Raw genomic sequence first — 26,748 nt, 5'->3', positions numbered from 1 at the left:
TACTATAAAGAAAAACCTAAAAACGCAAACTGACTTCCGTTTGTAGGTTTTAAAAGCACTTTGTCCTGTCTTTAACCCTTTGACTGTTTCAGGCCCCTCTCTGAAACTGTCATTCTATTTCACTCAATTTTTGAAAAAAAAAATTATTTTTTCTTATGAAATGATAGAGAATCTTTTCCCGATGGTAATGACACCAAAAGTTCGAAATTTGGTCGAAAACTCATGGAATTATGCTCCCGCGAAGTTAGCGGTCTCGGCGACATATGCGTATCGGCGATTTCGCCGACTTTGAGCCCTATTTTCAGCCAATTCCATTGTTCCAGTTGACCAAACTCATAGCTATTTCTTTAGAACTCCATTTTATCTATCAGCTGAGTACAAGAAACCTCCCATTTACTAATTTGCACTACCCAATGTGGTGGTCAGAAATTGGCAATTTGGCCAATTTCACACAAACTAAAAAAGATGCCAATTTCAAAATAGGGTCCAGAATAAACAAGGTAGACATTCGTGGCACTAAAATAACATATGCTCTGTTCATTGGTCATATCTCTAGGCCCCTCTTATATTATTATTGCTTTCTATTTTGATTTTTTATTCATACAAAAAAATACAAAATTTACTGTTATGCAGACTACTGCATTATTGTAAAAATGGTATAAATAATATCAGTGCACTAGTGAAAGAATATTAGACTCCCCAGTTGATGTGTATTGGACGTGTGGTGTGATTTATTTACTCCTGAACATTGGTAAAAATCGAACATTTCCGCTGATTTGAGCTCAGTTTCAAGGTTGTTTTCATTGTCAAAGTAATGAAAATCATCTCTATTTCTGTAATATGTTTTCCATTTTATCACCTAAGACCATGAAAACGCGAATACAACGATAAATACTATACGAAAATACACCTCAAAGTCGGCGTTTTATTCCAAAAAAACAATCAGTTTTTTTTTTCTCATTGCACAATGTGTGCTGCAGGATTTTTTTTATGTGGTGCACACTGACCACACAGACCCATTCTCTCACATGCGGGCCTACCAGCTTTCTCCCGCTTGATTTGAAGCCGCTAGAATTTATTTTATTTTTATTTTTTATTATCACACCGGCCGATTCCCACCAAGGCAGGGTGGCCCGAAAAAGAAAAACTTTCACCATCATTCACTCCATCACTGTCTTGCCAGAAGGGTGCTTTACACTACAGTTTTTAAACTGCAACATTAACACCCCTCCTTCAGAGTGCAGGCACTGTACTTCCCATCTCCAGGACTCAAGTCCGGCCTGCCGGTTTCCCTGAATCCCTTCATAAATGTTACTTTGCTCACACTCCAACAGCACGTCAAGTATTAAAAACCATTTGTCTCCATTCACTCCTATCAAACACGCTCACGCATGCCTGCTGGAAGTCCAAGCCCCTCGCACACAAAACCTCCTTTACCCCCTCCCTCCAACCCTTCCTAGGCCGACCCCTACCCCGCCTTCCTTCCACTACAGACTGATACACTCTTGAAGTCATTCTGTTTCGCTCCATTCTCTCTACATGTCCGAACCACCTCAACAACCCGCTAGAATTATTGAGTATAAATACGTCAGAAACATTGGCTCGTAAGACGTATTTATACGTCGAAAACAGTCAAAGGGTTAAGTCTTTATCATTTCAATAACAGATCTCAATTGATTGATGTTCTACATCACTGACAAATTGTGTAACCAAGACAAATTGTGTAACCTAGCCATGTTGACCACTGAGTCTGATCTAACAAGAAATATTGATTTTCAGAATATAATTGATGATTTTGCCAATATGAAATCCAGAAAAAAGTTTATTTAAGAAGTGCCTGTGAATATAAACAATTCTTTACTTTTTTGAGTTTATATGATTTGATAGTCTTATGCATGATGCAATGATAACAATAATGATAACAATAATAGTGCTGTAGTGGTTATGGTGAATATAATAGGTACATGATGTCACTACTTTAATAGCCTAATCTAGTAATACTATGCTGTCTTGAGTTTATTCTCTTTAAAATGCATGATTTAACAAGATAGTTATAATGGCTGTTGGTAAATGGTTTTGGTTGTCTTGATGTACTTTCCCTATTAAATTTAATCTAAATAGCCAGAATGTATTTAATTAGACCTTAAACAGGCTCACACTGACCCCCCACCCCCACCCCCCCACCCCCAAGCTGGAAGGGGTCGTTTCGCTTACCCATAACTCAAAGGGGCCCCGCCAATCTGAATAGCCTAGGGCCCGGAGACTTCTTAATCTGGCCCTGAGTACCGTATCTTAGAGAGGATGCCTACTAAATAACAAAAAAAGACACAATACCGTGACTGGAACGATACACAAATAACCCGTACATAAAATTGAGAAGCTTACGACGACGTTTCGGTCCGACTTGGACCATTGACAAAGTCACACTAACCAGAAGTGGAGTAGGACGGCTATATATAGGCAGGAAGAGGTGATGGTAGTAGTAGTAGTACAAGAATGGTATATAATACTGACAAGATGAAATTAAGACACATGCGCAACACCCGGGCATCCCTATCGTAGACGTTTCGCCATCCAGCCAGCCACTGGATGGCAAAACGCCCACAACAAAGACAACCAGAACCCGCACATATGTCTTAATTTCATCAGTAGTTGTAGTAGTAGTGGTAGAAGTGGGAAATAAGGAGGACGAGCCAGTCAAATGGTCCAAGTCGGACCGAAACGTCGTCGTAAGCTTCTCTCTTCTATGTGCGGGTTATTTGTGTAGGATGCCTACTGTTTTGGAGATTTTTTTAGAAATATGCTGTATGTGGGTCTGAAATTTAAGACAGTTGCCAGTGTGGAGCCCAGAAATTTTCCGTCAGTGTGTCTTGAAATTGAGGAACCATTTATCGATATGTTTATCTGAATATTTGCAGCTCTATTACCAAATAGAATGAAGTAGGTTTTGTCGATATTGAGAGTAAGTTTGTTGGTCATCATCCAAGTGGATATTTTTAGCAGCTCATCATTTACCGTGTTTCTAAATATGGTTTGGTTAAGGTGAGAGAAGATATAGGTGGTGTCATCTACAAAAAAGAACAGGTTTAAGTAGTTTGGAGGCATTAGGGAGGTCATTGATGTAAATGAGAAAGAGACGTGGTCCAAGAACACTGCAAGAACACTCTAAGGTACATTAAAAAAACTTCAAGCACAGTATTTTTTTAAATAATTGATTCTGCTTAAATACAGCATTTTAAATTGTCTCAGAAAGATTTACAGTTTTTCTCCATTGTAACTGTTATTGTATTCCAGGAGAGAGGTGCGAGGTACGTTTAGACCCCTGTGAAAGTCAGCCATGCCAAGCCGGTGCCTCCTGTGTAACCCTTCCATCTGAGGGCTTCCTCTGCAAGTGTCCTCCAGGCAGAACTGGTACTCTGTGTGACCAAAGTGAGTTCCTTTTTTTTTTTTTTTTAAATTTCTGTCATTTGGCCTTTACAGACTTATGATTTAGACTAGTTAGACTGAGGAGTGCCCAAAAAGTTATGCATAACCATGGGCATTGTACATGCATTCCAGTGTCACCCATTTCTGTATAAACAATGTGGAAAATTTGAAAAATACAGTACATATAATTCCTTTCTAAAAAAATAGTCTGTTCTTAATGTGATCATATCTAAGCCCTTATATCACACTTTTTTTTTTCCCACAATCACATGGTAGCTCTTGCTTACTGGACTTAAGTAGCAGGGAAGTGTCCTTGGCCCACTCCTCTTTCTCATTTACATCAATGACCTACCGAATGCATCACAATTACTCAAACCCATATTATTTGCAGATGACACAACATACATCTTCTCTCACTCAAACCCAGTCATACTGGCCAACAATGTTAATGCCAATTTGCAGAAAATATCTACCTGGATGATGACTAATAAGCTTACCCTCAGTACCGACAAAACCTATTTCATTCAGTTTGGAAACAGAGTTGCAAATGTTCCACTTAACATAACGCTAAATGGATCACCCATCACAAGACTCACAAAGGGAAAATTCCTAGGAATCCACCTTGACAGTAGCCTCAAATTCCAGACACATATATGTACAACAAATTTCCAAGAAAATCTCTAAGACAGTAGGCATACTATCAAAGATATGGCACTATGTTCCACAATCAGCTCTCCTTGTACTGTATCATTCACTCATCTACCCTTATCTCACATATAGAGTTTGTGCATGGGGATCAACAACACTAAATCGCCTAAGACCATTAATAACCCAGCAAAAGGCTGCAGTCAGAATGATAACAAATTCCCACTCCTGACAGCATACTCCACCAATATTCAAAAGTCTAAAACTGCTCACCGTAAAGAACGTCCATACTTATTCATGTGCCTACTACATACATAGAACACTACACTCAAACATAAACCCTCCACTCAAACTTCTCCTCACCAACCTTAACAGGACATACAACCATAACATGAGACACATCTCTTTTTGATGTACCCCGTGTCCATATCACACTGTAAAAACTCTGTGCACATAAAGGGCCCCAAAATTTGGAATTAATTACCAGTAAATACTAAAGTAACCCTGTCTGAACATCAATTTAAGACTCTTCTCAAAAACCACCTACTCACCCTAAACTAAATACTCAGTATTTAACTTTACCAAAAAATCTCCCAATTACCTAAATCTTAAAAATTCTAAACTAGATGCCCATAGTTCATACATTGATTATTACTACATTGTAGTATAAATATCTACCCAAAACAATACTGCCTCACACCCAGTTGTAGCATTCTCATACTGTAAACTACTTTCAACGACTCACAATGTTATATTCCCATAATATAATTTCAATATTTATTTTTGAAACTATTGTAATTTGAGTAAAATTACTGTCTACTATAAATAATAACAGATGTACAACTTAACCCTTTCAGGGTCCAAGGCCCAAATCTGGAGTCACGCACCAGTGTCCAAGAATTTTCACAAAAAAATTTTGTTATTTTTTCTTATGAAATCGTAGAGAATCTTTTTGTGAAGGTAATAAAACAAAAAGTATGAAATTTGGTGGAAAATTGACGAAATTATGCTCTCGCGAATTTTGATGTGTCAGCGATATTTACGAATCGGCGATTTTGCCGACTTTGACTCCCATTTTAGGCCAATTACATAATTCCAATCAACCAAATTCTTAGCTATTTCACTAGTATTACTTCTATTCTATCGATTGAGCACAAGAAATCGCCAAGTCAACTGTTTCAACTACAAAATAAAGTGATCGGAAATTGTCAATTTGGTCAATTTAACACAAAGTTCAAAATATTCCAATTTCAAAATAGGGTCCAGAATAAACAATTTAGGCATTCCTGGCACTAAACTAACATTTCCTCTGTTCATTAGTTATGTTTTGAGGCTTTACAAATAAATTCCATTTTGATTTTTTATTCACATAATGAATTTTTATTCACACCAAAAAATAGAAGATTTACTGTTATGCAATACTGTAATAATTGTATAAATATCATCACCATATTTGTGAATGTATATTAGACCCACCAGCTGACGTGTATTAGATGTGTGAGGTCGTTTGTTTACTCTTGAATATCGGCAAAAATTTAACATTTCCGCTACTTTGAGCTCAGTTTCAAGCCATTTCCAGGGCTAAAATCAATCAAAATCATCTCTATTTCTGTAAAATGTCTTCCATTCTATCAAATGAGACCAAGAAATTGCAAATACAACTATAAAAAACATACGAAAAAACACTGCAAAGTTGCTGTTTTAATCGAAAAATCATGATTTCAGTTTTTTTCTTGAGATTAACAAGTTAAGAAAGCCTAGAGAACAAATGGATTTGTCAGTTAAAAATAGGAGAGGAGAGTTATTAAATGGAGAGTTAGAGGTTTTGGGAAGATGGAAGGAATATTTTGAGGAATTGTTAAATGTTGATGAAGATAGGGAAGCTGTGATTTCGTGTATAGGGCAAGGAGGAATAACATCTTGTAGGAGTGAGGAAGAGCCAGTTGTGAGTGTGGGGGAAGTTCGTGAGGCAGTAGGTAAAATGAAAGGGGGTAAGGCAGCCGGGATTGATGGGATAAAGATAGAAATGTTAAAAGCAGGTGGGGATATAGTTTTGGAGTGGTTGGTGCAATTATTTAATAAATGTATGGAAGAGGGTAAGGTACCTAGGGATTGGCAGAGAGCATGCATAGTTCCTTTGTATAAAGGCAAAGGGGATAAAAGAGAGTGCAAAAATTATAGGGGGATAAGTCTGTTGAGTGTACCTGGTAAAGTGTATGGTAGAGTTATAATTGAAAGAATTAAGAGTAAGACGGAGAATAGGATAGCAGATGAACAAGGAGGCTTTAGGAAAGGTAGGGGGTGTGTGGACCAGGTGTTTACAGTGAAACATATAAGTGAACAGTATTTAGATAAGGCTAAAGAGGTCTTTGTGGCATTTATGGATTTGGAAAAGGCGTATGACAGGGTGGATAGGGGGGCAATGTGGCAGATGTTGCAAGTGTATGGTGTAGGAGGTAGGTTACTGAAAGCAGTGAAGAGTTTTTACGAGGATAGTGAGGCTCAAGTTAGAGTATGTAGGAAAGAGGGAAATTTTTTCCCAGTAAAAGTAGGCCTTAGACAAGGATGTGTGATGTCACCGTGGTTGTTTAATATATTTATAGATGGGGTTGTAAGAGAAGTAAATGCGAGGGTCTTGGCAAGAGGCGTGGAGTTAAAAGATAAAGAATCACACACAAAGTGGGAGTTGTCACAGCTGCTCTTTGCTGATGACACTGTGCTCTTGGGAGATTCTGAAGAGAAGTTGCAGAGATTGGTGGATGAATTTGGTAGGGTGTGCAAAAGAAGAAAATTAAAGGTGAATACAGGAAAGAGTAAGGTTATGAGGATAACAAAAAGATTAGGTGATGAAAGATTGAATATCAGATTGGAGGGAGAGAGTATGGAGGAGGTGAACGTATTCAGATATTTGGGAGTGGACGTGTCAGCGGATGGGTCTATGAAAGATGAGGTGAATCATAGAATTGATGAGGGAAAAAGAGTGAGTGGTGCACTTAGGAGTCTGTGGAGACAAAGAACTTTGTCCTTGGAGGCAAAGAGGGGAATGTATGAGAGTATAGTTTTACCAACGCTCTTATATGGGTGTGAAGCGTGGGTGATGAATGTTGCAGCGAGGAGAAGGCTGGAGGCAGTGGAGATGTCATGTCTGAGGGCAATGTGTGGTGTGAATATAATGCAGAGAATTCGTAGTTTGGAAGTTAGGAGGAGGTGCGGGATTACCAAAACTGTTGTCCAGAGGGCTGAGGAAGGGTTGTTGAGGTGGTTCGGACATGTAGAGAGAATGGAGCGAAACAGAATGACTTCAAGAGTGTATCAGTCTGTAGTGGAAGGAAGGCGGGGTAGGGGTCGGCCTAGGAAGGGTTGGAGGGAGGGGGTAAAGGAGGTTTTGTGTGCGAGGGGCTTGGACTTCCAGCAGGCATGCGTGAGCGTGTTTGATAGGAGTGAATGGAGACAAATGGTTTTTAATACTTGACGTGCTGTTGGAGTGTGAGCAAAGTAACATTTATGAAGGGATTCAGGGAAACCGGCAGGCCGGACTTGAGTCCTGGAGATGGGAAGTACAGTGCCTGCACTCTGAAGGAGGGGTGTTAATGTTGCAGTTTAAAAACTGTAGTGTAAAGCACCCTTCTGGCAAGACAGTGATGGAGTGAATGATGGTGAAAGTTTTTCTTTTTCGGGCCACCCTGCCTTGGTGGGAATCGGCCGGTGTGATAATAAAAAAAAAAAAAAATATACTATAAATTCTAGTGGCTTCAAATCAAGCAGGAGAAAGCTGGTAGGCCCACATGTGAGAGAATGGGTCTGTGTGGTCAGTGTGCACCATATAAAAAAAATCCTGGAGCATGCAGTGCATAATGAGAAAAAAAAAAATCTCCGACCTTTTTTTTTTTAATTAAAATGCCGACTTTGTGGTCTATTTTCGTATAGTATTTATGGTTGTATTCTCGTTTTCTTGGTCTCATTTGATAGAATGAAAAACATATTATAGAAGTAGAGGTGATTTTGATTGGTTTTATTATAAAAAGAACCTTGAAATGGAGCTCAAAGTAGGGGAAAAGTTTGATTTTTGCCAATGTACAAAAGTAAACAAATAATGTCATTTTCCAATAAATGTACAAGTAGCCATTCTAATATGCACTCATGAATGGGTTGGCATTATTTATACAATTATTACAATATTGCAGTAGTCTGAATAACAATAAATCTTCTATTTTTTGTTTGACTAAAAATTAAAAATAGCAAGAGTAATATCAGAGGGGCCTGGAGACATGACTGATGAACAAAGAAAATGTTAGTTTAGAGCCAGGAATGTCAGCATTGTTCATTCTGGACCCTGTTTTGAAATTTTCATAATTTTTAATTTTCGTGAAATTGGCCAAATTGCAAATTTCTGACCACGTTATTGGGTAGTTGAAATCTGTAAATGGGCAGTTTCTTGTACTCAATCGATAGAAAAAATGGAGTTCTAAAGAAATAGCTATGAGTTTGGTCAACTGGAACAATGGAATTAGCCGAAAATAGGGCTCAAAGTGGGCGAAATCGCCGATTCATACATATCGCCAAGGTCGCCAACTTCGCAAGAGCATAATTCCGTCAGTTTTCCATCAGAAACGATTCTTTATCATTTCATAAGAAATTTTTTTTTTTTTTTTCTGAAATTTTGCGAGACTAGGAGACACCTCAGGATTTGGGGTTGCGACAGTCAAGGGGTTAAGTAGTCTGTAAACCATTAAATTAAGTTTGCCCATAAGGCCTAGGCATGAAAGTGGCTCTTTGCACTGCAACTCATTATTGTAATTTCATAATATCAGTGTAATCTTGCAAGGAAATAAAATTTGTTTGTTTGTATTTTAGCAAATGCTAAATCTTGGACTGATGATATTCTTATTAATCTGTCTAGCTGTCCTCGTTACATGTCAACAATCAAGTGGCAGTGTCTCATAGCTTGATTGCTAGTGCACTCAGCTCACACACTGAGGTCCAAGGTGTGATCCCCAGTACGGCTGGAAAACATTAGGTTGTCTTTCCATAAGACTCCTGCTGCCCCTATTCACCTATCAGTAAAATGGGTACCTGGGAGTTAGTTGACTGGTGTGGGTCACATCCTGGGACAAAATTGACCTAATTTGCCCGAAATGCTCTGCATTTCGGCATTTCGGCTAGGTCTGTATATCTTGTACATGTACAGTGGACCCCCGCATAACGATCACCTCCGAATGCGACCAATTATGTAAGTGTATTTATGTAAGTGCGTTTGTACATGTATGTTTGGGGGTCTGAAATGGACTAATTTACTTCACAATATTCCTTATGGGAACAAATTCTGTCAGTACTGGCACCTGAACATACTTCTGGAGTGAAAAAATATCGTTAACCGGGGGTCCACTGTACTTGTAGAAATAAAGATATTATCAGTTTTCTGCTTTCACAATCTCCTTTCTTTTGGTACCTACTTGAAGATCCTCCCAATTTGTCACTAAAGCTGACATTTGTCATGATCATTAGATGGAAAACTTTGAGTAAATTATTTTCAGTGTTTGTTTGTTTTTTTTCTTATTCATCTCAATGGTCATCTCACACCAAGCTTGGTGATCCAAAGAAGGAAATGCATTCACCATCATTCATTCAGTTCTGTTATGCCAGAAATGTGCTGATATCACAATACAGATTATCCTCTGACTTCTTCATCCCCACCCCTCCTTCAGAGTTCAGTCACTGTACTTCCCACCTCCAGAACTTGAGTCTGGCTAGCCAGTTTTCCTGTCTCCCTTTGTTACCTTGCCTACACTCGACAGCACATCCATTTAAAACCACTTGTTTACATTCACCCTTATCTAATATGCTCACACAAGCCTGCTTAATGCTCAAAAACCTAAAGCTCAAAGCCCCCTTTACTCCTATCCATTCAACAATTCCTTCCACCCTACATTTATACATCCTCTTCATCATCTGATCCCTGTCCATCTTTAAATGTTCAAACCACCTCAGCAACCTCACTGCCTCTGGTAAGACAGTGATAGTGTGAATGATGGTGAAAATGTTTTTTTGGGTCACTCTGCCTCCGTGAAAGATGGCCCTCATGTTAAAATAATAATAATTTCAATTTTTTTTTAACGTGTTGGCCATTTCCCACTGAGGCAGGGTGATCCAAAAAGAAAGAAAAACCCCAAAAGAAAGATAAAACTTTCATCATCATTCAACACTTTCACCATCACTCATACATAATCACTGTCTTTGCAGAGGTACTCAGATACGACAGTTTAGAGGTCCCTCCAAACTGCCAATATCCCAAACCCCTCCTTTATAGTGCAGGCATTGTATTTCCCATTTCCAGGGCTCAAGTCTGGCTAACCGGTTTCCCTGAATCACTTCACAAAATTATGCATAAAAAATACGAAAATCTGAAGAGCCATAGGATGCACAATATTCCTAGCAAAACTTAATCTTGTCTTATAATCTGCTTAGGTTTTTAAGGGTCTAATACATGATATTGATAGGAAATTACAACAAAAGATACAAATTACTAAATGCATAATTTAAAATAAAAATGTTGTAATTTAAATGAAACTATGTAAAAATGTTACACATGGAATAACTGTAACTCACCAGATAGACAGGATTCAAACCCAAGGCCTGGTCTCAGACCGAGCCATGGGGGCGTTGACCCCCGAAACCATCTCCAGGTAAGGTACATTGGTTATAGAACCAATTTGCTAATTTTAGGACTGGCTTCCCATGGGTTTGAACCCTGTGCATTCATTTTGTTCATAGTTGTGTTTTAGAGTTTTGATAGTTAATGACTGTATACCATAGATTTGGAGTGAAAATAAATAGGACTGGTGTGTGTCTGGAATGCAACTATAGTTTTCCCAAATAATTTATTCAAATTTTGTATTTGATGTGTTGATTCAGTTTGTGGTTTTCCAGCACATCACTACACAAATCAAGGGCTTAATATTTATAAATTTATTATTGTTTTATATCAGTTAATTTATGCAGACCTCATGCCTACTTAATCTCTACAGTGGACCGCACTCTTCGGGAGTCAGTTATTCCAGACTTTGATGGAGATGCCTATCTTGAACTCCCAACTCTAGAGAATGTTGGCAACTCTTTAGCCTTGGAGATCTGGTTTCTTACTAGATCTCCAGATGGTGTCCTGCTCTACAATGGACAGATGGGTGGGGGAGGAGACTTCATTGCCTTAAATCTTCGCAATGGACACGTTGAATTCTCCTATAACCTTGGCTCTGGTCTTGCCACTCTAGTGTGAGTAATTTCCCATTGAATCCACTTTTTTCCCTGTTTAATGGTTTCCTTAGGGTATCTTATGCAGTATTTTGATAAGTTGCATTATAGTTTGTACTTTAGACAATATTATTAAATATATATGGGGTAGGAATATTCAAGGGCACGAGAATGGGGCATGATGGTTATAAATCAACTATCAGGCTCTTGTAAGTCCCAGTTCCTAGTTCTGCACCTCATATTTTCACCTTTTAAGAAGTATCCGGTGTTTACCACTTCCATGTCTGATCTTTGTTATTCAGATTAATATCACAAAATTAGACCTGCTTCCTACACAGAATCACCAATTATAATGTGTTGTTTCAGATTCAGGCTGAAGTAAGTAGTGGACCACTGGTGTAGGTGGTAAACTTCAGGTCAGAGTGAGCAACATGAACAAGCACAATTTGTTCCTGAACTTACTCTGGCACAAGTAACGTCTCTTTAGCCACTCTCACGCTCTTGGTCTGGACCTGTGCTGTATCTGAGCAGTGATTGATGTGCTCAAGCTTGTCTAGGATATACTGATAAATTAAATCAATGTCATTAAGTCCTAATCATAGCAAATAACTTTAGTAAAGAGTTAATGTAGCTCATGACAAAAAATGTCAAACAAAGAAGCAAATTACTGTATAACAGGTCTGAGAGCCATGACCTGGCTTAAACCAATCCCTCAACCACCTTTGTAGTTGCACTTGCATGCCTTTGCACTAGCAACAAATAATCAAATTTGGAAGAATTTACAAGTTGAGCTTGATAAGTACAGAATAATTAATTGTAATGTATCAGATATTTTTTCAAACATGCAGATTAGCTCTTAATTTCAATGGAATATGCCTGATTAAAAATAGATGTATGCCAAAACTCTATATTAAAGATAATATACTGTTTATACAAAGCAGGTCAATAAAACAAATTAAGGGTACATAAATAGAATGAAGGAGATAGATATTCAAAATAGGAAATAAATTATTTCGTCACCAAGGAGTGCAACTCATTCTCATTAGTTGAGCACAAATAATATCTAGGCCAGGGGTCCCCAACCTGTGGCCCACAGGCTGCAAGTGGCCCTTCTGGGAAATGGATGTGACTCGTGTGAAATTGTTAATTCACTTTTTATGTAGGCTCTGCACTGCACAGTATCAGCAAAACTGTGCAGCCCTCATCACACATTTGACTATCAAATGTGGCCCACTTTTGTTCGGAAGGTCGAGAACCACTGCTCTAGGTGATATATACGTCTTTCAATATAGGTTTTTTCAGAATGATTGTATTAATAGCAATCCAAAGCATTCAATAACCACATTATAAAAATGACATACAATTCATCGTGGTAGGTATTGTTAGCCTGGATATAGTTGCTCTTGCTGCAGTAGTTTCAAGAAGTGGTGAAATTTTCACATCACTTTACTTTAGTGTACACTTTATGAAATGTATGTTTGTAATAATAATATTGCACTTGTTATTGAACTCCTTGCATGTATTTAATAGCATTTACATATTTATAATACAGTAACCATTTAATATAGTTTTGGCAGTAAAGTATTTATTGATCAGATATTCCTGAGTAATAATGCCATGGTATTTATTGCTATCCATAAGTATCTTTCCTGCTGCATATATTATCCCTTTAACTTTTTCCAACAAGGTAATGACCAAAGTACCCAGCACAGCTTCTATCCAGTGTGGGTCCATGCCAGTCCTCAGCCACCACATGTTCGAAATTTTACAATATGCACATCACCCCAAGGTGTCTGATTGCTGAACTTTTTCTTTATTCGAACATCTGCCAAGAGGACCTTATACTTTCTCTTCTTAAAGGCTGAATGCATCAAATTGATTTCCTGGTACCATCACACACATTTTGCCAAGCTCACATGCCACAGTTCTGTACCACACACTAGATTATGTCTCAGGTTGAAATAAAACTTTTTTTTAGCGAGTTTGTTTTGCACTGTATTTTTTTGCCGAGTAATTAATTATTTTCCACATTTTGTTTAAGCTAAATAATCCTATAATTGATTTGTACTGAATCTTCTTGGATATTTTTCACTTTTGTTTTTGTTATGTTTTTGCCTCATTTGGCCATTACCAGCTTGTACATGTGTGTCTTGTCCTGTTGAGGATAATTAAGGTAATACATATTTATTATACTTAGAAATTAATACTGTCCCCATTTGTATGCTACTTTGCAACAGAATTTAGTTCACAGTTCATCTGTATACTCAGTCACTGTCAAAAGAAGCTTAGCGAACAGATCTTGTGTTAGAAAGGATTATCATTTATTAAATAATGTACATAGAAAATAAATTTTTAATGTCATAATTTGTTATATAGTCAGAATTTTGATTCATATATACTCCACCTTACAAATTATGAATACCAGTAACTCAGCCATCCAGAATGAAAAAAATTCCACCCTAACTTTCATCATCCTCCTGTTTACAGAAGTCCCAATCGAGTGCCACTGAACACTTGGCATGTGGTTCGTGTGCGCCGCAAGAAGAGGCGTGGCATCCTGAGACTTAATCAGGGTCGGAGGGTCATGGGCAAGAGTGGGCCTAGGCTAAAGGAACTCAACCTCAATCAGCCACTTTATCTTGGAGGCCTTGAGTAAGTTCAACACTATATTACAATGCCCACTCATAACAATTTAATTCCCAGCCTTATTACTAGTGTGAGAAATGCCATTTAGAGAATCATCTAGCTCATAAAAAGAAAAGAAAATGCAGAATTTAAATATTGCACTTTTTCTTTATTTCGAACACTTGCTTTATTTAGGAGGTAATAGTGGTACCTCGGGATACAAATTTAATTCATTCCAGGAGGCTGTTCGAGTGCCGATACTGAACGAATTTGTTCCCATAAGGAATAAAGTAAATTAGATTAGTCAGTGTCAGACCCCCAAAAATACACTTACAAAAGCACTTACAAAAATACACTTACGTAATTGTTCGAGTTGGGAGCTGTTCGTGTGCCGAGGTACCACTGTATTTAGTTAAGAATTTTACAAGTAAATAAATGGTTTTCTTTTAAGAATTTAGCTTTTTCCCTTTTTCTTATGATATAATCAAGACAATATATTCAAGAACTAACGAAGACTTCCATTTGGTTCAGATTTTATCATTATAAATATCTTTAAGACAATCAGAACACTTTTTAAGTCATTTTTTTTTTTTAGTTATGGTTGTTTACTTTGGGAAAATCAGCCTGCTTCAAAAATTAATAATTGTATATTCTTCCTGTTTGAAAAATAAAACATGTTCTCCATCACAGAAACAAACAACTATTTCTTTGTGTAGTACGAAGTGTAGTTTACATGTAATAAAATACTGTTAAGCACAAAGAAAGCCACTAGCATGCCTGTGCATTTTGGGCAGACCAGTACTAATGCTTACACACTGCTTAAGATCAGACATACATTACCGAGTGGTAAATTTTAATTTTGTATTACTACAAAAAGAGAGGTAGCAAAAATGTTACAATTAGTACAATTTACAATAGAGGTACCAAAACATTACAAGTAGCACAATTTACAATAGTACAATTTTAAGTGTGTATTAATACTTTAAACTGATTTAGTGATCTTAAGTTAATTAGGATTTATTAAGTAGAAAAGATGTCTCCTCTTCAGTAACAAAACAAGATGTTATTTCTACCTTCAAAAACTAATGTCATAATTTTGTTCTCAGGAACTACACTAAGGCGCATCCAGACTCTGGGGTTACCATGGGTCTTAATGGAGCCATTCAGCGCCTTCTTGTCAATTCAGAAGTCTTTGACAACTTGGATGAGCGAGCCACAGGTGGTCGAGGTGTCCGCAGGTAAAGAGAGCATGATATTGTTTGGTAATTTGTATAGCTGTAGGACAGTAGTGACTTTTAGACTATTTTATCATAAGGGATAGAGGAGGGAGGGGGAAATGTGATATACAGTGCCTGCAGAAATAATCCAAACCTCTCCTTTATTATAATGAAAGTTGTCAAAAAGCAACAGTATAAACATTATAGAACAAAAACTATAATAATTGGTTCTTCCATTAATATTCTGTCGTTTCCCCTTTGACGACCATTTGGAGCCATTTGGTCATGCTTTCACTTAGATTCCCGAAGTAAGCAGTGGATAACTCGTTGACCCAAATGTCCTTGCTCTCCAGATTCAGGCATGCTATGGATGAAATGTGGCAGGATTCCATCTTTTTTTCTTCATGATATACCAGGCATTCTCAACAGGATTGAGTTCTGACCACTGTAAAACCTCAATATTATTCTCAGCAAGCCACTTTGATAATGATTTTTGTAATAAAAAAGGGAAGATTTGGATTATTTTTGTGGGAATTTTAACAGTACAAGAAAAAAAAGGAAATATGTAAAAATCCTTAATTTTGTTTAGAATATGACAGCATATATCCATGGAGGTATTACCATCTTGTAATATGAGAATGATATGAAGGCCTATTAAATATCTGTGGAAACAAAGTGTTTGAGCACATGGAAACCTAGTTCTAAAACTAGCAAGTTAGTACTTCACCACCGGTTTAAATAAAGTTAAGAATAATAATCCAACTAGGGTATATTTCTATATATGAAAGGTGTTTTCATGGGTCTCATTGTGATCATGTATACCTGTGGTGAGAGTGCTGGCCTGCTAGTTTTAGAACTGACTTGCCATGAATTCAAACCCTGTTTATTCCCAGAGTAAATAACAGTGCTATTATTATGATTTTTGTCAGCTTGTCAGGTATTTTTTCAATGTCAGGATTACTAGTCCTTTCTGTCTTGTAAATAAATAGGATGACAGTTAAATCTTATAAAACCTCTATTTACAATGAGAATACACTTTACATTGTATTTCTTAATCAATAGTCTTTATTCTTTCAATATTCCCTTTACAATTTAGGAGAGGAGGGGTAAAGGTGGCTTGGCTGACTGGCCAGATATTGTAGGGTAAACACAAGTTATACTGTGGAAATACAGGAATTGCAGCATTGTAAGGCTGTATTTCTGAGCAAAAAGTAGTATATTCCCAGGAATATGGGTGTAATCCTTTGACTACTGTGGAAAAAGACACTTATGTACAGTTCAGGACATTTATTAAAGGAAACGTTTCGCCACGAGTGGCTTCTTCAGTCCTAATACAGAGAAAACTAAGAAAACACACATATATATAGTGGTGGGAGTCAGGTGAGGTGAAGCGTGGGTAGAGGTGGTATGAGGGTACATAATAGTTACCAGATAGCCACTCCTAAGCCCTTCCTCTATCAGTATAGAAATTTTGTTGCTGCCCCTGGATCCAGGCAAGAATACAGTAACTCTAAAATTATAATCATCACAAAACAAGGCATGGAGTGGAAAAATTACCCCAGACCATTACCACATATCACTGAACCACATTGGCTGTCTCCTACTAAGGGCAAGTGACCTCAAACATTTAACTCCTTTATTTATTCTGTAAGCTTCTTTTTGGGAGTTATCTTGCCTTGGTGAGAGATAACCTATGTTTCAAAAAAATCTCAGATAATAAACACAATAAATTAAAATAACCAGCACATCATCATACTGGTCAAAACAGTACTTATGCTGCCTAACTGCAGCATTGTAAGTATTTATATAGTTTTCTCCATGATTTATAGTAATTTTGGTTAGAGCAAGCACTTTGAAGGAAGGCAGCCTTAGATCCCAAATTTAAGTCCTTGAACAGCATCAAGGATGCTCACACAAGACCAATCAGCAAAAATAGGCACAACAGATTGACCTCGTGCAAAAAACAAAAAAAAAAGTCAAAATGTGAATGAAAATAGCAAAGCACTCACTATAAAATATATTTCTGTAATATATGGAGTGTTTGCAATTTATTAATTGTACAAAATGCCCTTAATATAGGAAAAAGACACTTATTTTCTAAATTATTAAAAAAAATTGCATCATTTATGGAAAATTTGTATATTCTACAGAGGTGTCATTACTTTAACAGTCTTATATGCATAATTGAGAAAAAATTAAAATTCCCTAGAACACTTCAGAGTTCTTTAATTTTGTCTTTAGATTCATTGGACAAGCCACGTCTTCCTCTGCATGATTAGGTTCACTAACCATTATATATATTAAGAGTTATTACATTGATCTTACCATAAGTTCCAAATCAAATCAATAAGTAATCCTTGTGTAACATACAGTGGACCCTCGTTTCTCGTAATTAATCCGTTCCAGAGAGTGTGACTAACATCAAAACTGACGATTTGCAAAACCATTTTCCCCATAAGAAATAATGTAAATTCAAAGAATCTGTTCCAGACACCCAAAAGTATTAAAACAAAATAATTTTTTACATGAAATATACATTTACCTACACAGAAAACAATGAGACATGAAGAATAAACAATAATAGCATGACACTTACCTTTATTGACAATTCTTCTTAGTGTATGGAAGAGGGGATAGGATGCATTAATTACTGTTTGGAAGGGGAATGCCCTTCCATAAAGACTTCAGGTACCAATTGCTTTTCCAGGGTTACTTCCCTTCTTTGCTTTTTAATGGCACTAGGACCAGCTTGAGAGTCACTGCACACCTGTGGCACTAAATATCTGCCCAGAGAGCTCTGTTTCTGGCATCTCTTTAAAATTTCCCTAAAATGGGACAAAACATTGTCATTGTACATGTTGCTGACATGGCTTGCAAGAGCTTTGTCAGGGTGATGTTCCTCCACAAATCTTTCCATCCTACTCCACGTTGCACAAATCTCCTTAATCTCTGAAGAAGGCACCTTCTTCCATCTCTCTCTCTCCTCCTCTGAAGCAATTTCCTGAGCTGTGGTCTGTTGCTGTTCCAGATGAAGCACTTGCAGCTCTTCAGTGGTTAGCTCTTCATTGTGGTCCTCCACAAACTCTTCCACATCCTGGCCACTCACATCCAACCCCATGGAATTCCCCAATGCCACAATAGATTCCACAGCTGGCATAAGATCCTCAGGGTCAGCCCCAAACCCTTCAAAATCCTTCTCTTGGACACAGTCTGGCCACAATTTTCTCCAAGCAGAGTTCAAAGTCCTGGAAGTCACTCCTTCCCAAGCCTTACCTATAAGGTTTATGCAATGGAGGATACTGAAGTGATGAGAGGAGTGAGTATTAAGGGGCAAGAACTTCACTGTGATGAAAGTGATGAAGAACTATGAAACTCCTCCACCATTTGGTCATCCAAGTCTGGAGGATGAGCAGGTGCATTGTCCATTACCAGTAGGCACTTGAGCTCCAGTTTATTTTCCAGGAGGTATTTCTTCACAATGGGGCCAAACACTTCATTGAACCAATCAAGGAAAATATACCTCGTGACCCATGCCTTACTGTTAGCCTTCCACATCACACACAAGTTACTTTTGGTAACACTGTTTTTCTTGAACACTCTGGGATTTTCAGAGTGATACACCAGTAAAGGCTTCACCTTGAAATCTCCACTAGCATTACTACAGAACAAAAGAGTGAGCCTGTCTTTCATAGGTTTATGTCCTGGTAGTGCCTTTTCCTCCTGCATGATGTAGGGAATAACGAGAGTTTCTTCTTTTAAATTGAGTCATATATATATACAGGAAAAGGGGTTACTAGCCCCTTGCTCCCGGCATTTTCGTCGCCTCTCATGACATGCATGGCTTACAGAGGAAGAATTCTGTTCCACTTCCCCAAAAAATTTAATAAGAGTGAAACTAGTTACCTGTATTATTACAGAATGTGATGAGATAGTATTTTACATGTATGTATGTATATAAGACAAATTATATTCACAGTAAAATTAATTAATTGAGAATGACTCATTGTATATGGACTGATAAAATCTTAGCAAGGCACAAGAGAATAAGATTACATAGATTATACAATATTTTTTGTTGAGTTCGTTGTGGATCCCAAGGCACAAATAGCATAGGTGAGTAAGGATAGATTAGAGAGTGTAGTATAATGTAAGTAGTGCTGTTTGAGGTACATAGTATCCTCTCCAAGATACATTGCTGATTTGGATATCTTTTTTATGTGCTGAATGTGGGTGTCGTCCCACAGTTACTAAAAACAACAGACATAGCCCCACTCCACAAAGGGGGCAGTAAAGCAACAGCAAAGAACTACAGACCGATAGCACTAACATCCCATATCATAAAAATCTTTGAAAGGGTCCTAAGAAGCAAGATCACCACCCATCTAGAAACCCATCAGTTACACAACCCAGGGCAACATGGGTTTAGAACAGGTCGCTCCTGTCTGTCTCAACTATTGGATCACTACGACAAGGTCCTAGATGCACTAGAAGACAAAAAGAATGCAGATGTAATATATACAGACTTTGCAAAAGCCTTCGACAAGTGTGACCATGGCGTAATAGTGCACAAAATGCGTGCTAAAGGAATAACAGGAAAAGTTGGTCGATGGATCTATAATTTCCTCACTAACAGAACACAGAGAGTAGTAGTCAACAGAGTAAAGTCCGAGGCAGCTACGGTGAAAAGCTCTGTTCCACAAGGCACAGTACTCGCTCCCATCTTGTTCCTCATCCTCATATCTGACATAGACAAGGATGTCAGCCACAGCACCGTGTCTTCCTTTGCAGATGACACCCGAATCTGCATGACAGTGTCTTCCATTGCAGACACTGCAAGGCTCCAGGCGGACATCAACCAAATCTTTCAGTGGGCTGCAGAAAACAATATGAAGTTCAACGATGAGAAATTTCAATTACTCAGATATGGTAAACACGAGGAAATTAAATCTTCATCAGAGTACAAAACAAATTCTGGCCACAAAATAGAGCGAAACACCAACGTCAAAGACCTGGGAGTGATCATGTCGGAGGATCTCACCTTCAAGGACCATAACATTGTATCAATCGCATCTGCTAGAAAAATGACAGGATGGATAATGAGAACCTTCAAAACTAGGGATGCCAAGCCCATGATGACACTCTTCAGGTCACTTGTTCTATCTAGGCTGGAATATTGCTGCACACTAACAGCACCTTTCAAGGCAGGTGAAATTGCTGACCTAGAAAATGTACAGAGAACCTTCACGGCACGCATAACGGAGATAAAACACCTCAATTACTGGGAGCGCTTGAGGTTCCTGAACCTGTATTCCCTGGAATGCAGGCGGGAGAGATACATGATTATATACACCTGGAAAATCCTAGAGGGACTAGTACCAAACTTGCACACGAAAATCACTCACTACGAAAGCAAAAGACTTGGCAGACGATGCAACATCCCCCCAATGAAAAGCAGGGGTGTCACTAGCACGTTAAGAGACCATACAATAAGTGTCAGGGGCCCGAGACTGTTCAACTGCCTCCCAGCATACATAAGGGGGATTACCAACAGACCCCTGGCAGTCTTCAAGCTGGCACTGGACAAGCACCTAAAGTCGGTACCTGACCAGCCGGGCTGTGGCTCGTACGTTGTTGGTGCAGCAGCAGTAACAGCCATCAGATCCACCAGGAGGCCTGGTCACAGACCTTGACCCCCGGAACTCTCTCCAGGTAAAGCTCACAAGTGCTATCACCAATCATTGCAACACTCTTTAACAAATCCATAGAATCCTCTACCTTCCCTACAGTTCTCAAAATAGCAAGGGTCACCCCGATCCATAAAGGAGGAGTCCAAACAGACTCGAATAACTATAGGCCAATATCCAACTTACACCCTCTCTCTAAAATCTTCAAAAAATTAATTCATAAGCGAATCTATTCCTACCTCATCTCCCACAACATACTCAACCCCTGTCAATTTGGGTTCAGGCCTAATAAAAATACTAATGATGCTATAATACACATGCTGGAACACATATACACTGCAATAGAGAAAAAAGAAGTCCCACTGGGATCTTCATTGACTTACGTAAAGCTTTTGATACAGTTGACTATGACTTGCTCCATATAAAATTGTCGCACTATGGTATAAGAGGGCACTCCCTCAACTACCTAAAGTCTTACCTCAGCAACAGAAGCCAATATGTGTACACAAACGGGGCAAACTCTTCCGCACAGCCAATTACAGTTGGAGTCCCACAGGGAAGTGTCCTAGGCCCTCTTCTCTTTCTCATATACATAAATGACCTACCAAATGCATCACAACTACTCAAACCCACACTATTTGCAGATGACACTACATACGTCTTCTCTCACCCGAGCCCAGTCACGCTAGCCAATACTGTAAATACCGAATTACAGAAAATATCTACCTGGATGAGGACTAACAAACTTACTCTAAACATTGACAAAACCTACTTCATTCAGTTTGGTAACAGAGCTACAGACGTCCCTCTTAACATAATGATAAACGGATCACCTATCACAAAACTCACAGAGGGAAAATTCTTAGGAATCCACCTTGATAATAGACTCAAATTTCAAACACATATACAACAAATTTCCAAAAAAATTTCCAAGACCGTAGGCATACTATCGAAGATACAGTACTATGTTCCACAGTCAGCCCTCCTGGCCCTATATCACTCACTTATTTACCCCTATCTCACCTATGGAATTTGTGCATGGGGCTCAACAACAATAAACCATCTCAGACCATTAATTACCCAACAAAAGGCTGCAGTCAGAATGATGATAAATTCCCACTACAGGCAGCACACTCCACCAATATTCAAAACTCTAAACCTACTCACCATACAAAACATCCATACTTATTACTGCACCTACTACATACATAGAACACTTAACTCTGATATAAACCCTCCCCTCAAATGTCTCCTTACCAACCTCAACAGAACACATGGCACAGATCACTTTTTGATGTTCCTCGTGTCCACCTCATGCTATGCAAAAACTCAATGCACATAAAAGGCCCTAAAATCTGGAATTCATTACCTGTGAATATAAAAGAAACACTACCTGTTTATAAATTCAAGTCTTCTCAAAAAACACTTACTCACCCACAACTAAATAAATACTGAATAATTGTATCTCATAAATGTCTAACCTGTGACCCAATCAAACTTTGTTATTTTTTAATTACATTACCTAACAGAATACTCAATTCTATTGAATGCTCAGCAACACAGTAAATGACCATATGACTGTCTTTGTAATATTCATTTGTGCTAAATTGTTATCATTTTACAATAATATTTTTACCACTGAATATATCATTGCCAAGTTAATTTTAAGCCTTCCCATAATGGTCTTCATACAAAGGGCTTTGGCATGTTGCACTTTAATAATTATATTCCTATGTACTTCTCTGTATCATTTTCAAATTAATAAATAAATAAATTGCATGCAGCTAGCAGTAACAGCCTGGTTGATCAGGCCCTGATCCACCATGAGGCCTGGTCACAGACCAGGCCGCGGGAGCGTTGACCCCCGGAGCTCTCTCCAGGTAAACTCCAGGAGCATCAGGACTACGTTACACCAAGACTACTTTTAAATTCCTAAAATTGACATTACAGTATACTATCACTGATCGTCTTTTTTTTTTATAGAACTTGTCTCTTTGCTTATACAGAATAATTGCATGCTAAACAAAGCATAAATTCATTGTTGCAATGATATTACAAATTATATTTCATTGATGTTAAATAATTCTAACTAAATTTAGGATGACAAATGTTAATTTAGCCTTTCTGGGGTCGGTCCCATAAAATTATGGCTTTGAAGCCAGGGTTGGTCCCGTAAAACTATGCCAAAATTCTAGCGGCTTCCAATCTTGCAGGAGAAAGCTGTTTTTGGTGTAAAACAGTGACTTTGTACTGTATTTTCCTATGGTTTTTATGGTTATATTCTCAGTCTCATTTGATAGAATGGAAGATATATTACAGAAATAGAGATGGTTTATAGACTAAAAGTACATAGTTTGAAACTGAACTCAAAGTAGCAGAAAAGTTTGATTTTTCTGATGTTCACTAGTAAACAAAACACGTCATGTGTCCAATACACGTCAACTGGCCAGTCTAATATGCATTCACAAATGCACTGACATTATTTATACAATTATTACCATTATGCAGTAGTATGAATAACAGTAAATCTTCTATTTGTTGTGCGAATAAAAATTCAAAATGAAAAGCAAGCATAATGTAAGAGGGGACTGAAGACGTGAGTAATGGACAGAGAAAATGTTATTGTAGTGCCAGGAATATCTACACTATTTATTCTGGCCCCTGTTTTGAAATTGGCCTTTCTTGAATTCTGTATGAAATTGGCCAAATTAGTAATTTCTGATTTTATTGGGTAGTTGAAATAGGTAAATGGGCAGTTTCTTGTACTCAATTGATAGAATAAAAGGAGTTCTAGCTAAACAGCTATGAGTTTGGTTGACTGGAACATTGGAATTGGCCCAAAATAGGACTCAAAATGGGCGAAATCGCCGATGCATAAATATCGCCAAATTTGCGAGAGCGTAATTCTACAAGTTTTCCATCAAATTTTGTTCTTTTGGTTTCATTACCTTCAGGAAAAAATTCTCTATCATTTCATAAGATTTTTTTTTTAATTCTTCGACCCTGGTAGCAGGTTTGCCAGCAAGGGTCTCAACTCTCAAAGGGTTAAACAAGTTTAGGTTAGTTTTTGTCCAAAAACTTAAAATTTTTTATACTTGACTAATTCACAAAAAAAATATCAGAGCAGAAATTTTTCACCTTGTTTGACCAGTTTTGCCTAAAAACCATATTACAACATATGCATCACCAATAAATATATGCCCAGCAATTCTTATAATCATAACTATACTTTCTTAGGTGTTGATGAAGAGCAGATGATGAAACCAGTCAAGTTTGATGGCAAGACCTTCCTTAAGTTCCCTAACATGGTGTACAGAATGTAAGTGATTACCAGAAGGGATGTTTGTAGGTTCATACATAAAAATGTGTCCATATATGCCTTGTTTTAATCTTAGGTATGGTACTTATAATTCTGGGATTCATTCATTAAAATGCCCAATTTCCCCTTGCTTCATGCTGAACATCATCATCTTGCACTTTGTTGGTGGCAGTTTTATCACTAATGTATCAAAACTTTAATGGCTCAGAGTATCCTCAGTTTAGCTACATATTGGAAATTCTTAATTAACAAACAACACTTTTACTGCCATTAACTAGTACATGATTAACTTATCTTGATGATTATTGTGATATAAGTACTTTATCCAGCTGTCATGAACTTTTAACTTGCAGCAGCCAAAGGGTCTTTTTAATACTGTATTGACATTAGCTCCCACTTTTGTATGAATGGCACAAAGTTGTGGAGACCAAAGTGATATTTGAAGTTGACAGAAGGGCAAGTAGGTTAATAAGAATATTGACGCTGTAAACTTCAGAGATCAGAAGGTTGAATATGGTACGTTAATATTATCGAAGGTGTAAACACAAACTCAGCTCGAGGGGGATAAAAACAGTATCGAAGCATAGATGTTAGAGTGGGTATTTTACTACATATAACAGTTTTTATATATTTTTTGCATGATTATTTTTAAAAGCATTTTGATAGTTTGAGGGTGTGCATCTTTATATTTAAGAAACTTCTTCAAATATAAATTAATGTCAGTGCTACTAACATACTTTGCTCAAAAGTAGGACTTGCTTATGCTGTATAATAGAAATATTGACCCTTGCTGCTTTACTAATAATAAACCTAATATAACAGTCTCCTACACTTCCTTCCTCCATTCATTTTTTTTTTTTTTTTTTGCTCCTTTTTATTTTCTCCTTTACCTCATCTTACTAATTCCCTTTCATCCTCCATTTCCATTATACCAGTCCTACTTTTCACATTTCATCATTGAATACTTCCACTAACACCTTCCTTGCATCCTTTGGTGATGGGTCCTTCTACAGAAACCTAACCCATTACAACCTCACTGCCGATGACTATGATGCCTATGATTTTCCGGAGCCTTGGACAGATGTTGACCTCAGTTACCCAACCGAGTATGACCTCGAAGATGACATAGCTTTTCTAGAAGAGGAAGACTATGAGGATGAAGGAAAGGCAGAAGAAATTGAAATGTTGGAAAAAAAGAAGGAAGAAGAGATGGTCTCCTTGGGTGAAGAAGTTGAAGAACTTGAGGATGGTTCTGGCCTTCTTTCCCTGTATGATGATGATGAAGCCATGTTGGAGGAGCAGGAGTACTATAGTGCCTTGGAGACTATGCAGAAGGATGACAACGACCATGATAACAACCTAATACAAGACAATAGAACAGACCAAGAAACTGAGGGGGAGGATCTGGGAGGGTGAGAAGCTTCTACTAACAGCATGATACATTTTTCTGTTGTACTCTTCTCTTTTTATCATGAGCATGGCCCTATTTCTTCTGTGGTAGAATTACATAAACATTGGTCAGGTTTCTTGAGGTGCTGATGGAGATATATATTACATGTTTTTCAAAGTTTATTCTCTATAAGGATTACAATGCTGAGTTTACAGAATTTGGTTATTGTGTGGTTTACATGTAGTAAAATAATAATTACAGAGTGTACCACTAGAACACCTAGCATGGCTAGGCATTTCGGGCAGACTTAAATTAAATCTTAAGTTTAAAATATTACAAAATTATGAGGTAAGTTGGTATTATGGCTAAGTGACTAAATACTAGTTTGTGAGTTTAGCAATGTGAATGCTTTTGTTTTGGCACTATACATAGTTTCAGTATTGGAGTATCACAGGCCAACTTATGACTAGTTAAGATTCATTATTTTGAGATTGAGATTGATATTTCTGTTTATGGTCAAATGGGTGAGTGAGTGTAAGTGTGAACCACCAGGTGGTATTCGTGTAATTAGTTGACAGGGTGTATCAGGGAGATAAGATGTTTTCTGATGGTAGTTTTGAAGGTGATGAATGTGTCTGCAGTTTTAGAATTTTCAGGTAGGGTGTTCCAGATTTTAGGGCCTTTGACATACATTGAATTTTTGTAAAGGTTTAGTCGGACACGGGGAATGTCATAGAGATGTTTGTGTCTGGTGTTGTGCCTGTGGGTTCTGTCACAACTATCAAGAAAGCGTTTTAGGTCAAGGTTAATATTGGAATTTAAGGTCCTGTAGATGTAGATTGCACAGTAGTAAGTGTGGATGTACTGAACAGGGAGTAAGTTTAGATCTATGAAGAGTGGGGGGGGTGTTGCCAGGGATGGGATTTAGTGATTATTCTTACTGCGGCTTTTTGTTGGGTTATTATTGGCTTTAGGTGTGTTGCTGCAGTTGAACCCCAAGCACAGATAGCATAGGTGAGGTATGGATATATAAGTGAATGGTATAGTGTGAGAAGGGCAGTTTGCGGCACGTAGTATCGTATCTTGGAGAGGATCCCAACCGTTTTGGATACTTTTTTGGTTATGTGTTGGATATGGGTGCTGAAGTTCAGGTTGTTGTCGAGGTATAGGCCTAGGAATTTGCCCTCATTATGC

The 26,748-nt window shown here is 37.8% G+C and overlaps 2 protein-coding genes across 2 annotated transcripts; both read left to right on the top strand.

Annotated features, from left to right (window-relative positions):
* The first annotated feature begins 3,274 nt into the window (after positions 1-3,274).
* On the top strand, positions 3,275-15,186 carry LOC138852065 (agrin-like). Its single transcript, XM_070081681.1, has 4 exons — positions 3,275-3,429; positions 11,097-11,340; positions 13,807-13,971; positions 15,051-15,186. Coding segments are annotated over exons 1-4 (546 nt in total). The 5' UTR covers positions 3,275-3,428.
* Positions 15,187-24,018: 8,832 nt separating this feature from the next.
* LOC138852067 (ciliogenesis-associated TTC17-interacting protein-like) lies at positions 24,019-25,639 on the top strand. The gene is made up of 2 exons (XM_070081682.1): positions 24,019-24,164; positions 25,178-25,639. The coding sequence occupies exons 1-2, from the start codon at positions 24,043-24,045 to the stop codon at positions 25,578-25,580; spliced, it is 525 nt and encodes a 174-aa protein (XP_069937783.1). The 5' UTR covers positions 24,019-24,042; the 3' UTR covers positions 25,581-25,639.
* The last annotated feature ends 1,109 nt before the right edge of the window (positions 25,640-26,748 follow it).

The sequence above is a fragment of the Cherax quadricarinatus genome, unplaced genomic scaffold, assembly GCF_038502225.1.
Source record: "Cherax quadricarinatus isolate ZL_2023a unplaced genomic scaffold, ASM3850222v1 Contig3674, whole genome shotgun sequence".
Taxonomy (NCBI): Eukaryota; Metazoa; Arthropoda; class Malacostraca; order Decapoda; family Parastacidae; genus Cherax; species Cherax quadricarinatus.
This window is presented reverse-complemented; position numbering and strand designations above follow the sequence as displayed.

Coding starts and splice junctions, on each gene's coding strand:
- LOC138852065 (XM_070081681.1), top strand. Junction 11,341..13,806: donor TCTGGTCTTGCCACTCTAGT/GTGAGTAATTTC, acceptor TCCTGTTTACAG/AAGTCCCAATCGAGTGCCAC. Junction 13,972..15,050: donor CTTTATCTTGGAGGCCTTGA/GTAAGTTCAACA, acceptor TTTTGTTCTCAG/GAACTACACTAAGGCGCATC.
- LOC138852067 (XM_070081682.1), top strand. CDS start 24,043: ATGCCCAGCAATTCTTATAATCATAACTATACTTTCTTAGGTGTTGAT. Junction 24,165..25,177: donor CCTAACATGGTGTACAGAAT/GTAAGTGATTAC, acceptor GTCCTTCTACAG/AAACCTAACCCATTACAACC.